Source organism: Aulonocara stuartgranti (assembly GCF_965226115.1).
Source record: "Aulonocara stuartgranti genome assembly, chromosome: 6".
Classification (NCBI taxonomy): domain Eukaryota; kingdom Metazoa; phylum Chordata; class Actinopteri; order Cichliformes; family Cichlidae; genus Aulonocara; species Aulonocara stuartgranti.
The window spans coordinates 39,293,245-39,307,662 of NC_138944.1; the positions used below are offsets into that span (position 1 = coordinate 39,293,245).

Here is a 14,418-nt window from a genome sequence, read left to right on the forward strand (position 1 = left end):
TGCAACTGTCTGGAGGATTTAATAGAAATCACAAAGTAAAGGTATCATCACCACCTGGGTTGAGCTTTGTTCTGCCTTCTGAGGTTTTCAGAGTGGTAAAACACCACACTATGCAGTGTCTACCTTATAATGACATAGTGTCATATAAGGTCTACCTTATAATGACATAGTGTCATATAAGGTAGACACTGGCTAAAACTTTCCAATATTGGTGCTCATTTCCCACACATCACTGCAAGTTGATTTACAAGATTGAGATATAGAAAAGATATCAATAATATTTTAAAAGGTTGTGCTGCACATAATGTCCCCTATACTGCATTCATGTGTCTTTCAGACTGTATTCTGACAGTGGACCATCTATTATAACAGATCCAGGTGGGTATGATAGTTTAACCCCAGTCTTTAAAGAAAAGTTTAAAACCTGTATTGTATCCACTGCTGAGACTCCTAAACATGAAAGAAGCACAACTGAGGCCTGATTTGGTCGGTTTCTTGCTTTATTGGTGACATGTTCCGTTACAGTTTCTGGACAGCTACTGCGTGTTATCTACCACCACAGACATTTTTCAGTGTCTTGCAGATGTAGGAGGCCAGGCTATGTTCATTAAACAGGTTTTCTGAAAACCTGAAGTGGCCAAGTGACACACACTCACTCACACACACGCATAAACACATACACACAGAGGTGACACGCGGGCGCCAGCTTGGACGGTTTATTATGGTGGAATCTCAGAGCCGAGAGCAGCGCGCCTTTGGGGGAACTAAATTCTGGACACCGGCGCGTGACAGTCACTGGGAGAGGAAATCCAGGGCAGTGTCTCGCTCCTCCACCAGCTCTGCCGCTGTGGCGTCCATCTTGGCTCGGGAGAAGTCATTGATGGGAAGGCCATCGACCACTTTCCAGGTCTTGTTCTGTGGATAGAGAGAGAAGAGTCAATGGTCGAGCTATGAGATTTAATGCATTTTGTCCAAACTCATCTTCAACTAAGGCTGTCAGCAAAAGAGCATTGTTGTTACACTGTTATTGTTACTGTGCGACAAACATCGACTAAAAGCATGAAGTGACTTACATGTGACTAACCTACAGTTTTGGACACTAATGTATCTTATACATCATCTGGGAGACGAGTATATACACTTTATATACAAGTACCAGTTATAATGCCGACTAAATTTACATGAATGTGATAAGGGGCACACGTTCATTTTGCAGCTGTTAAGTAATTAGGCAAGCTAGCCAACCACTTTAATCTGATTTTGGTTAAGCATTGGGTAACATGAGCCAGAATCACGTTTGATCACGAAAACCAAAAGATCCGTTCAGTGAGACAAATGTTCTGTTGCTGTCCACTGCAGTATTCTGCTGTTTGACAGGCTTTAATATTTACAGCATGTTTTTTTCTTCTTTTTAGCTGATATCAGCTAACATCAGCTTACTTGCTAACGCTGACAAACTGCTTGATGCCCAGGCAAAAAGAAATACACCCTCAACAACCTTAAAGAGTTTGGGCCATGTTCATTTTCTGAACCGATGGAGGCAGAAGAGTGCAGGTGGACATGCTGTTGAAAAGACAAATCGGTTTGCTACAGATTTACAAGCACTAACATTGTTTATTTAAGCTAAATAAACAATGTTATCTAAGGACCATAAAGCAGCAGGAGTGTGGGAATGATCTGCAGCAGCTGTTTATATAGACAGATGTATGTAGCCTGTATATAAACCAGCCCAACACAAGAACCTGGACAGATTTTGAACAGTCACTTGGGGCGATCGTGGCTCAAGAGTTGGGAGTTTGCCTTGTAATCGGAAGGTTGACGGTTCGAGCCCCGGCTTGAAGTGTCTCGCCCAAGGACACAACGACCGAGACGGTCGTTGTGTCCTTGGGCGAGACACTTCAGCCGTTGCCTACTGGTGGTGGTCAGAGGGCCCGGTGGCGCCAGTGTCCGGCAGCCTCGCCTCTGTCAGTGCGCCCCAGGGTGGCTGTGGCTACAATGTAGCTGCCATCACCAGTGTGTGAATGTGTGGGTGGATGACTGGATATGTAAAGCGCTTTGGGGTCCGTAAGGACTAGTAAAGCGCTATATAAATACAGGCCATTTACCATTTACTTCCTAATCTGGACCTATTTTACGGTCCAGCATGTATTCACCTTGATTTGGACTGGGAAAGAATAGATCAGGTCCTCTGGGATGTTGTAGGAGTTTCCAGAAGCATAGACACCCATGGAGACAAATTCACCCTTGAAGACAGGTAACAGTTTCAATCAGTTTGCATCAATAACATGTAAGCAGAAATGTATAAAGAAAGACTACAAACTCAGCAACTTGTCTGGAAAAAAAGAGAAGAAAAAGCTTTTTTGATGTGATCTTACAGGTCTAAAGATGAGGACTTACCTTTCTGACCATCGGGATTCTTATTATTGTCAAACACTAAAAAAATAAAATAAAATTGAGCTGGGATTAATCTCTGTATCCACACTGACCTCCTTGGTGCCAAACCAGATGTCCCTCATGTGGTCACAGATGGCCTTGGCGGCAGACATGGCACTGGACAGCTTCCTGGCCTTGATGACAGCAGCACCACGCTGCTGCACTGTCTGCAAGATGAAGAGGAGAAGGTTTCACATTAGAACAAAGTTTCTGTCTGTTTGTTATGTTTGGCATGGAGTCAATAACTCACAGAGATGAAGTCTCCTCTGAGCCAGGCATCGTCCTTGATGGCTTGGTAGGCTTCCGTCTCGGCTCCCTGGAGGTTGACCTTAGCGTGGTGGACATCGGGGTACTGGGTGGAGGAGTGGTTGCCCCAGATGATGACGTTCTTCACTTGGTCAGAGGACACGCCACAGCGCATCGCCACCTTCAGGAGAGAATACAACAACAAAAACAGAAGTAGTATTTTAAAATAGTAACCATGATATGTCAACACTATAATTAATGGTGCGTTTTCCAGTTAGTGGTTATTTGATATAAAATCTTTTATCAATATAAGCAAAAAACCCCAAAACAAACTGTTACTGGGGAACTTAAGTGTATTTTTCCATCTGACAGAATCGAACCAAAGGAAAGTTTGAGCACCTGAAAAAACACTTTGTGCAACTAAACGTTCTGGGCCCTTGTTTGTGCGTGATATTGTTCAGCTGTCTTTGCAAAGACAAATGTCAGTTTCAGATCTTAATGTACATCACAATATTATAATACGGTTTACTCCAAAAAACAAAACAAGTTTAAAGCATGTCCGGACATATTTAGGGCAGAGACGAACTACAGTCACGTCAGATAGGATTTTATGCATTACTATAGTTCACAATTCAAAATAATTTCATGATGACAACTCTCGTCAGCTTGATTTAAGAGTTTCTCACAGAAACTGTCCCAGCAGGATGAGTGTTTAATTGCCTCAGTGATGTGTGGTCAACAGCTGGTTGGAGATGTGAGCAGGTTGTCCTGTATTATACAAATGTATATTGTAAACAAAACAATAGTAAATTGTAAACACATGTACCTGGGAGCAGGCTCTGTTGTGGTCCAGTCGGGTCAGGCAGGAGAAGTTCTCTTTAGGGATGGATGGAGCAGACTTGGAGGCGATCAGACAGTTGGTGTTTGCGGGGTTTCCAACCACCACAACCTGTCAGGGTGAGATCCAAACATATCTGTCAGACACAGAGTCTGAGACAATTTCCTGAATTTGCTTTGCCTGCAGAAAACAAATGAACAACTGGCAAAACAGAGTCACAGGGTGAGCAGAATTTAGAAGATGCTCAAATCTTCTGTTATCCTGAAAATACACATTTATTAAAAAAAAAAAAACTTTTAAACTAATGGAGTAATCAAAAACGTAAACGTTTACAGTAAAGAACGGCACTAGCGATTTAGCTCTACGCTGGTAGTGACCCGAGTTTGTAGCTGCTCTGTTAAAAGTCAGCAGGGCAGGTTGTTATGGCCCACGGCGCTCTGTTGCATAAACAAACTCAGAAATGAATCACACAAATAAATTTAGCTCTCTTGACAAAAAGGACTTAAAACACAAATATTCTTCTCCCCTTTGTAAACAGAACTCTGGCATGAAAAAGAAAGATTTTTGAAGATAAAGTACTCGGGACTAATCCTCACTGAATTAGAGATTTTAAGATTAGGCACAGTACAAAATGCAAGTTCAACAAAACACACTTGGAACCTTTGGAGACCTGCAGTTCTTTTATGCAGCAGCATGACGCTGCTGTGTGACGTCCAGCAGACAAACAGATGGTTTTGACATGCAAAAGACGTTTTCTGGATAAGCACTTTCACTTCCTGTGTTCATCAGCTGCAACTGGCTTATTAAGTCACAGATTTTCAACAAAATATCTGAAAATAATATTATACTAATATAATAATATTCCCCCCCCCCAAAAAAAAGCGAATGGAATGAACGTAAATATGGGTATAGTGAAAGTCGAGGGGTCACCTTGACAGTCTTCTTCGCATACTTGTCCAGAGCAGCTCCTTGCGTCTTGAAGATGGCCACGTTGGCCTTGAGCAGGTCCTTCCTCTCCATGCCCTCCTTCCTGGGCATTGAACCCACCAAAATGGCGGCATCAATGTCCTTGAAAGCCACTTCTACCTTGTCAGTGGGGATGACCTCTGTTGGAGACGAAGCACGTTAGCTGTCGCAATTGGGACTTAAATATTCCAATATTTTGACAACATTTTGATGAGCGAGATGAGAGAGAGCCTTTATTTGTCAGTTGCACACAGTTGTTTTAGTCTGCAAACCCCAAGCACAATCCTGTCAGGAGATTTTCTTTCTGTGTTTATCACTACACTGCACCATGAGCTATCTGAACAAAGGGGCCCCTGCAGGAACGTAATGATAAGAAAAAGTAAATGCATGGACTGATAAGACACACACTGATTTTTAAAACCAGCATCAGTACCCAGTGTACCCAGTTACTCCCTGCAAGCGTAACTTTGCGCATAACTTTGTAAGTTCTGACTAAAAATAGCGACTACTTTAATGAAAGTTACAGAAGCTTGGCATCTCAAAGATACGTAGGGTATAGCTGATTGGCATGCCTACTATGCGATTTTTTTTGTTCTTAGTTGTGTACAAACTTTGGACAGTAGTATTTATTTTTTAATGGCAAAATCAGTGTGATAATTTATAAAAAATGATCATTTCCCAAGTGAAGACAGTCCTCGATAGGGTCACATTAACCTTCTCACAATTTTTACTGTAATAAAAGCTCATTGTTACTGAGCGACTGAGTCCACATGAATATCTGCAGCCTTGGCTGATTCTGCCTTTGCTGATAAGATGTGCTTGATGTCTGATGTTAGACGTAAGCTGGCTGGTATCAGCCTGGACTTCAGTCGGGGTTCATCTCTACTCCATTCATATTTGTCCCACCACTGCTCTGATTGGCTGCTGTGGTGCCTGAACCAGCAGCCAACCAGAAACTGTACTTTAGACACTCCTCCAAAGAGCAGCAGCAGTAGACAGAGAAGGCTTCTGCCCACAGTTTATGAAGGGCGCGCGCGCACACACACACACACACACACACACACACTGTGTACTGCATTCCAGATGGAGCACAACAAGCGTCTGTGGCTGCATCTGGCCGCTGACTTCTTAAAATCTCCATCCTTCTATCCACTTGAGCTTAAAATGAGCAATAAACAGCTTTTGAACAATGTATTGCATGCTAACATAATAGAGTGGTTTCTGATTCAAAATAATTAGCAAAAGCTCTGCAGAATATTTGTCAACATCTTCAAAAGGCAGGCAACACCTTTTAAGATTCCAGAAAATAAACAAGCAGTTATTTTTGTAGTTAAAAGGCTAGTTTAGATCCAACTGATTGAGAAGATTCACCATGAATTCTTGCCATGCACAGACACACGGTGTGGGCTTACCCTTCAGAATGGGGAGGGCGCAGTCCTGCAGCTCCATGACGACTCCATCAAGCACTGGCAGCATGGGGGGGATGTCCAGGAGGATCAAGATGATTGGCTGAGAACACAACATGGTGACATCACAGTAAGACAACTTGAATTATGGTGTTCAATGTGCATCACACAAGTTCAAACCAAACACTTTATTGTAAGTGATATAAAACAAACAAAAAACCCAAAAACTTTTGACTGATTTATTTGTAAGCAAAACAGGGTGTATCCACGAAAAACACTGATGTGGCTTAAAATTAGATTTTGCTAGTGGCTAAATCCAGGGACAGATAGATACTTGGGGAAATCGCATGGTTAACATCAGCCGGGCATCTACAGAATTATTTCGTACTTTGTCTTTCGTCTGGCTAACACTGGCTATTTCTAGCATGTCCTCTAACGTGTAAGCTCTTTCTAGTGAAAATGCTATCTTGAACGGACAGGATCAGTCAGTTATCCAAACTTCCTGTGCTGTCCAGTATCCTGGCAGACAAAAGCAAGCAAACTCAAGTCACTTAATAATGCTTTGATAAGGTTATGCAGAGCTCATTTTATAAATGTCGGGAAAAATGTGCAAAACACTCAGTGCAGCATGTTTCAGTAGAAGCAAGATTATTATTTTTTGTAATTAAGGTGAATATAGCATGAAAGTGAAAGGATTTGGGACAGATTAGCTCCTTTCTACACCTCGTACAAAGACCTTTCGATGCATTTCCCGGTGTCACCTCCCACATGGAGTGACTCATTAAGGTCATGTTTTAAACTGCAATATTGGCATGGAATCAGGTTTCAGATGCAATCACTAAAGTAGAACCTGTTGTTCCTAAAACTTGTTCTTCCAAACCTTCACAAGTGTGGGAGTTTTCCCATGCTTTTCTCCAATGCCTTCCTAAATCCATATGAGTTATTAAAGCTCTGTTATTTTATTCTAATAGCATACCTTTGCATGATTACGAGTTTAATACTCTTACATTGGCTTCATCTTCTAAAACAAGCTGTTTTAGCCCCTCCCACTTAGAGACCACACTCCCTTTAAGTCAACTTTCTTCAAACGGCTGCACTCATCAAACATAAGAGTGAACAGCAAGTGGGAGGGGCTTTTGTGCTTACAGGCAGCACTGTGTACATGAGATGTCCATGTCAGCGAAAGAGCGTTTAGAGCAGCCTGAGCTTTAGGCTCACAGAGACTACTTGTTCATAAAGAGGCCTTTTATTTGAAAACTTTGTTCACTTCTCCTTTTTCCCTACACTCTCTCACAGATCAGAACTCCATTAACAAGGCATGTTCATTACTCATGCTAATTCCATTATATAACAGTCCCAGTCAGAGATCGGGATCTGAGAGAAGGGGACTCTGCTGCTTCTGAACATTATGTAATCAAAGCTCAGAATGAATCTCACCTGGTCCTTCCCGAACACATCTCCCTTGGCGATGCTGTACAGCAGGGAGTAGGCAATCTGGCCAGCAGCGCCGGTCACCAGAACACGGATTGGTTCAGCCTGCGTAGACAAAAACATTAGCGTCACTGACCCAGTTAAACAACTGAGGCAGGAAATGAAGGAGCAGTAACTATCATTGTTGGCTCACTGGCTGTGACTTTTCTTTCTAGTTGAAAAGCACATATGCATAACAAACTAAATCTTTACATTGAGGACAGTGATGTCTTCCTCATAGACAAAACTTCACAACAAAGCCCGTTTGAAAATTAGGACAAACAGAATGATCTAATATTCTTGCATAATAGCAAGAGTAGCAAAATTATTGTTTATTTTCTGTGAGCACTTGGTATCTCCGTCTCATTGTCCATGCATGAAATTCATCAAGCAGTGGACAGACATACTTAAGTATATACAAGCATGGAAGGAATTCCTTTCATGCTTGTATGACTTCGCACTCACTTTAATGAGAAATAATCAATGAAATGGGCGAATTGCATACAGGGTTAACGTGCATTTTAAACACAAAATAAACTGCACACAAGTATGTTCAGAGCCCGCCTTGCATTATTTCTAACTGGGCGGTTTGTAAGAGAGATTTCAATCTGATGGAGCTCCTGTTGTGATTGGTTACGCCAACAGATTGAAAGAAAAGGCCGCTGATGTAATTTGAGGCCGATGCCACGCCACCGCCTCTCCTTCATATTAAAATGGAGGTTTTGATGTACAGTGAACCAGCGACTGTTAAACAGTACAGCGGTGCACTAACCCGCAACAGACCGTTGCTGTATTACATCTTCCGTATTTTCGATAACGCATCTCCTTCCTGCGCCACAGCCTGCGCGTGTCTGCTTTGCCCTTGGGTCTCGTACAACACAAAGATAACCTTTATTAAAAACTCGTAACACCATCAGCATGAAGTGAGATGAAACAATTACTCTGCCGCCTTCTTGTCAATGTTAACGATTAGTGCATCATTAAATAAACCGTTTTTTTAACCAAGAGAAACGGTATTATGATATTCGACGTCTAGTTTACATAGTTACTATCAGCCAACGAGGTCAAAATATTCCAGCTTACCATTTTAACTAGCGAATGCAGATAGGTTTGCTGTGCGGTGCCTGATTCCCCCTGTCAGAGTCGGACTGGACTGCGGGGTCACCTCTAGCCTTGTGTTCCAAGTCAGGCGGCGAACCGACTCTTCACACTCACCATGGGATTTGTAGTCCTTTTCAATATTAAGTCAGATGTTTTGACACAGCCGAGAATACAGAAAAGAACCCATTCTCCCACAATGCATCACTCTGGTGAAACCGCGCCCCTTTGTGCTGAATATGGTGGATGGTTTTCTGAAAAGCGTCCTTTTTAACAGAGCATCTATAAACTGTATGTTGTCGACATCTTGTGGTCGGCAGCGGAACATCATTTGTTTCGCAAAATGACAGCTTTGAAACTCAAGAACGGCATTATTTACACTTACAGAAGTATGTTTAAGGCCCTCTCTATGGAACGTTTTAAGAATGAGCAATCTAAAAAACGAAAACACCAATGGAATAACATAATAACACTGGGAATATGGGGACTCAACACTGACCCAATGAATGGAACCCCATAAACCTTTCTGGCTACCGAAACTACCGAAATATATCAAGAAGTGGATGAATTCCCTTAAAATTCTTAGAACACTTTAATTGTCAATTAAGTATTCACAGAACTGAGGTGAAACACACACACACACACACACACACACACACACACACACACACACACACACACACACACGCACACACACACACACACACACGCACACACACACACACACACACACACGCACGCACATTCCCCTCTTGCTCCTGCAGGCAGTCTTTATCCTTCAAGCTCGGGTCCTCTACCAGAGCTGGCAGCTTGAGGGTCCTGCACAGTATCTTTGCTGTTCCCAGGACTGCGCTCTTCTGGACAGAGATCTCAGATGTTGTTCCTGGGATCTATTGGAGCCACTCACCTAGCTTCAGGGTCACTGCACCTTGTGCTCTGATTACCACAGGGACCACTGTTACCTTCACCCTCCACACCTTCTCGAGCTCTTCTCTGAGCCCTCGGTACTTTTCCAGCTTCTTGTGTTCCTTCTTCCTGATGTTGCTGTCATTCGGTATTGCTACGTCTATCACTACGGCCGTCTTCCTGTGCTTGTCCACCACTACTATATCTGGTTGGTTAGCCATCACTATTTATGTCCATCTGTATCTGGATGTCCCACAGGACCTTAGCTCGGTCATTCTCGACCACCCTAGGGGGTGTCTCCCATTTTGACCTCCGGACATCCAGGCCATGCTTGGCACACACTATGCCGGCCACTTGGTTATGGCGTTCCATGTATGCCCTGCCTGCTAGAATCTTGCACTCTGCTGTGATGTACTGGAGCATCTTTACACAGCCTTCATCTGGGGCCTTGCTTGGTTGTGATAGACCCCAGCCTCTAAGGATCTTGTACTTAGAGCTTGTTCGTGTGCTTCCATGATTAGAGCCTCTGTGCTGTCTTTCAATCCAGCTTTGTCAGCCTGCTGGTAGGATTTCTAGATGTCAGCCACTTCCTCTATCTGCCAGTGGTACATACCGTGCAGAGGGCTTGTCCGTCCATGATGGTTCCTCCTCTTGCTCTGCTTTCTTGGGTTGCTGCTGCCTCAGGTATTGATTGAACCTGGTTAGTTGGGGCCATCTTCCTGATATAACCGAGGATGTTTGTTGTCTCATCTTCGACTGTGGTACTGACACTCACTAGTCCACGGCCTCCTTCCTTCCGCTAAGCATACAGTTTCAGGGTGCTGGACTTGGGATGAAACCCTCCATGCATGGTCAGGAGCTTCATTGTATTGATGTCAGTGGCTTCTATCTTCTCCTTTGGCCAACTTATTATTGCAGCAGGGTACCTGATCGTGGGCAGGGCGTGGGTGTTATAGCCCAGATCTTGTTCTCTTCCTTCAGCTCACTCCTCAGGACTTGCCTGACCCTCTGCAGGAACTTAGTGGTTGCGGCTTTCCTAGCGGCCTCTGCGTAGTTCCCATTTGCCTGTGGGATTCCCATGTACTTGTAGCTGTCTTCGATGTCTGCAATGTTGCCTATGCAGAACAGCAGTGGGAACAGCGCATCTCCTTGGTAGATCCCACACTTGATGGTGACTTGTGCTATATGCTTGAAGTCGACCTCTATTGTTGTACCCATTGAGTTTGTGATGAAAGCTCTTAGAGTCCTAAAACATGGTGGAGGTAGAGATTGCTTGTGTGGTTAAGAGTTTAAGTGAGTCACTAGTGTTTATTGATGATTTAACTGCTGATAGCAGTAGCAGGATCAACCTCAAGTGTACAGAATCTCTTCATTGTATCAGTGAGCCTTTTACATGAACCAAGCCTTTTGGACCCTTATCATCCATGGAAAGTACTTCTGGAACTTCCTCAAAGGACTTGATGATTTTTTCCATTAAATTCAAGATGAAGGTCATCATGCATTACATGACATTAAGTGTTTATAGATCAATGTCAAACCGTTTTCTTTTCCCGTTAATGAGTGAACATTTTGCGACTGTGTGAGGTGTCAGAATTTCTTATAGTTTGCATTTTAGAATTCAAATTTGTAACAGTCTTTTCATTTCTTTTATTATTATTATTTTTGTTGAAAAACAATAAAAATCAAATCAGGCCAGCAAGCAGGTGTTATTGCACAGGGATTGGTGTAATACAGGTTTATACTTCCGAATTAATTTTTTATAGTACTTTCAAGCTCAGAATTGGATATGAATAATGGAGTCATTTCAATGATTTCATGTTTACTTATTATTATTATTATTATTTTATAATTACAAAAATAAAAAACAAAAACAAAATAATTTTTCAACTATGAGATAAAGTATTTCTCATTCTCTCTGTAAGTCAGAAGCATAGTAGATGACACCTTTTGGCTACCAACAATATTATAAATAGTAAATGCATCTCTGACTATTCACACCAAGCACATTTATTCTACATCTAAGTACTTGGAACCTGTGTATTTTTAAAAGACCAGGCTTTTCAGGCTCATCAGAACTCATGAGGCTCCCTTACTAACCTCCTCAAGAATCCCTGAAATCCTGTTAAGTGTTTCCTCTGGGATTTTTTTTTCCCACTCCAAGACCCCTATAACATCATGTAGGCTTTATTTTATTTACCACAAGTCTTTGCCTTTGAGACTTTTGTTTCAGTTGATTTGTATCCCCTTTAAAGCATCTAAAACTCTAAAGATTTCATTTCAAACTCTAAGCAGCAATATGTTTTCCTCAAAACGTCGCCCCTGATGTAGATAGTAGAAAAAGTCAATCTGAAAAAGTCAGTCAGTTTTACAGTAAGGTGTGAATTATTTTGATTGCTTTCAAGTCAGGGCCAAAAGTGAACAGTTACTTTTGGTGAGTTCACTTCATGCACTACAGGAAGCTAACATGATCAGCTGCTATCTTGTTAAGTTGCCAGTCAACCTAGCAGGGGGTAAAGTTGCACTGAGCTGAGCTATCTAATCTGCTGTTGTGTTGTGGCACAACCAAGGTCACAAACAAGAGTCAGGAGGCTGAAGTGACCTGATAGCTTAGCAGTTAGAATGCATTTCACATGGGGAAAATAAAATAACTTCAAGCTGTGAGTCCCCTGTTTTTCGCAAGTCATTCCTCTGCCCTCTTTCCACTCTAACTATCCAATGATGCCAAAACTTCTTTCTTTTTAATGTACTTTCTCTATGCATCCTTTCCCATTGCTCATTGAAGCTTAACCTATAAAAGAAATCCAAATTTAACAACAAAATGTAGCCTTTTAAAAATATTTAACCACAGTTATACTGATAGTTACACTGATAAATATAGGATATAGTGGTAAGGTATGTTTTTAAAGAGAGTGGTTTTTTTGGCTTTAAATGGGTGTCAATCATAATCAGGGACTGCAAATATCCAATCTGTAAAAGAATTACAACACAATGCAGAAAGCCTGAATGGGAGAGTCAAGGCTGTAGCGGCACATTTTCATATTCAGCCATCACACATTTTTTGGCTGTGTAGTGTATTTTAGCAACTGATAACTGAAGGGAGGGAAGTGAAGGAATGCAGGGTCTGTTCTAGGAGAAAAAAACAGAGGACCAAGTGAGTTTTTCAGTTACAGTCAGAATTCTTCTGCATATCATTCAGCTCAGCCATGTTGGATTTGTGTGGGCCCAGTTAAACTTTCCCGAAACAGGTCTGTGTTGGCGGTAGCTGGGCGGGAACTGACCGCGGTGCTGATAATCTGCAGCGTGGTGTACTGCATCAAAGCAGCGGGAACAACCACCGGTGTATGGCCTTCAAAATAAAAGGATGGAAAGTGTATAATATTTGCTAAGCCTTCATTGGCAGACAAAACATCTATGTTACACGATTTATGTCCTTTTATTCTGTTTATATAGTTTTAAGGGTGTTTTTCTTAGGTGCACTGTACATGGGTTCCTGTATGAGCTGGGAGAGACTCCAGCAAGCCAGGGAATTTTTTTGTGTGTTCATTTTTCATGCAGAGCGAAGGTTTAGGGTGTTGATTTATTATTCATTCAAATGTTTTAAGTTTACTCTGTGTAATTATTCTTTTCAATTTTACTTAAAAAACAACAACATGTTTTATCATAGTTTTAATTTGGACATTATCATAATATATTTACTATTGTACTTTCTGCCGTGCCAAGGGTGTATCTTCATGCTTGAGTTAAAAAAACAAACAAAAATCGGGGGGCTTTTTCTTTTATTTTGAAGAAACCCTGCGGAAGTTGGTTTGCTTATTTTAGTTTGGTTGTCAGTGTAAGCTTTACCAAAGCTGCTAAGTGTGAAGGCGACGGCTGTTGTCAAATCAATGACAACGGGGTGAGAGAAAGACGCAACCTGCTGAGTTTCTTCATTCACATGAATGTAGCATAGGTTTTCCGGTAGCCAGTTTCATACCAGTAGTTAAACGCAAAAGGCCCAGGTGAAACACAACATAGGGCTGTATGAGTTAACCATCGGTTTACTACAACAGTTAGAACAAACGACAATGGCATGCACCTGTCTAACGCAGACATGAATTATTAATATCAATTAGTTCGAAAGCTAAAGTGAATAGTGACCGTTTGCATCGGTCAAGTTTGACTTTAATGATGCGTTCAAGGACGCGTCGTCAGCTCCGTCCCCAAGGTGGTAAAACTAACATCCTATGCTTTGCTGATGCTGATTTCCACTCACCCGCGATGAAACGGTCCGCATCACCAGATACATGGAAGTCAGCAGCGTTAACATGGTGCCGCTGGTGTTTAGTTGTCTTCTACTAAAAACAGACGTCCTCTGAAGCAGAAATGGCGCCTCAGTAACGAGAGAAAGACACACAGACACCCTCAGAAAGAGAATACGGCAGGCGAGGATCCCACCGCGACACCAAAAGCGACTGTACCCGCGGTGCAGTCACATTCACGGCTTCTTGTTTCTCGTATGCCCGAGTCACACCTCCACTCTCTACCTATACACACACATTAACACACAAACACACACGATTGCTGCAGTCCGTCTAGTCCCTTAATGAGATTTTGAGGACGCAAATAGCCTCTGACCAAACCGCTAAAGCTTTTCCTCTGCAACCATAGGTGTAAATTAATCGTCATAATGGGCGTAATATAGTAGTGCTTTTCTAATAAGAATATCTGTAGTAGGTGACGTCACTGCAGGGGAACGGGATATCATGGCTGCTCCAACCCAAAATGTATGTTTTTCAGGTCACATGAGGACTGCTGCAGAATCAACGCTGTCTTGGAAGGAAAGCAAGGGGCAATAGTAATGCAGGTGTTGATACAGAGATGTGCAAAGACATTCAGACAGGGCTCGATTTAAAGACAGAAAAACTCACAATGTTCAAATAAACTGTTTTGAGGTTAGGGGAGTTCGGGTACAAGAAAGTTGGCCACAATTATATTTGATCATGTAATAATCAAGCTATTGTTTCGTGATTAATTGATTTAACTACTCTTTTGATGATAAATGTTCAAATGGGAAGA

General features: G+C 42.1%; 1 protein-coding gene across 2 annotated transcripts; it reads right to left on the reverse strand.

The window, feature by feature from the left end:
• Window positions 1-482: 482 nt before the first annotated feature.
• LOC309709346 (malate dehydrogenase, cytoplasmic-like) lies at window positions 483-13,908 on the reverse strand. Of its 2 annotated transcripts, none has more exons than XM_082537921.1 (9): window positions 13,616-13,908; window positions 7,327-7,425; window positions 5,896-5,992; window positions 4,448-4,623; window positions 3,506-3,628; window positions 2,684-2,860; window positions 2,487-2,600; window positions 2,154-2,243; window positions 483-915 (listed from the first exon to the last, which is right to left on the reverse strand). In XM_082537921.1, exons 1-9 carry the CDS (start codon window positions 13,667-13,669, stop codon window positions 793-795), a joined length of 1,053 nt encoding a protein of 350 aa, XP_082394047.1. In that variant the 5' UTR covers window positions 13,670-13,908; the 3' UTR covers window positions 483-792. The 2 variants fall into 2 exon arrangements, with proteins under 2 accessions (XP_082394047.1, XP_082394048.1); XM_082537922.1 differs by lacking the exon at window positions 13,616-13,908 and adding an exon at window positions 8,443-8,573.
• Window positions 13,909-14,418: the final 510 nt, after the last annotated feature.

What these genes read in the sequence shown, in the direction of transcription:
- LOC309709346 (XM_082537921.1), bottom strand. Translation starts at nt 13,669, where the DNA reads ATGTTAACGCTGCTGACTTCCATGTATCTGGTGATGCGGACCGTTTCA. An exon ending in TCAGAGGAGACTTCATCTCT is followed by an intron (nt 2,601 to 2,683) that starts GTGAGTTATTGA and finishes TTCATCTTGCAG; the next exon opens with ACAGTGCAGCAGCGTGGTGC. An exon ending in CTTTCCCAGTCCAAATCAAG is followed by an intron (nt 916 to 2,153) that starts GTGAATACATGC and finishes CTCTATCCACAG; the next exon opens with AACAAGACCTGGAAAGTGGT.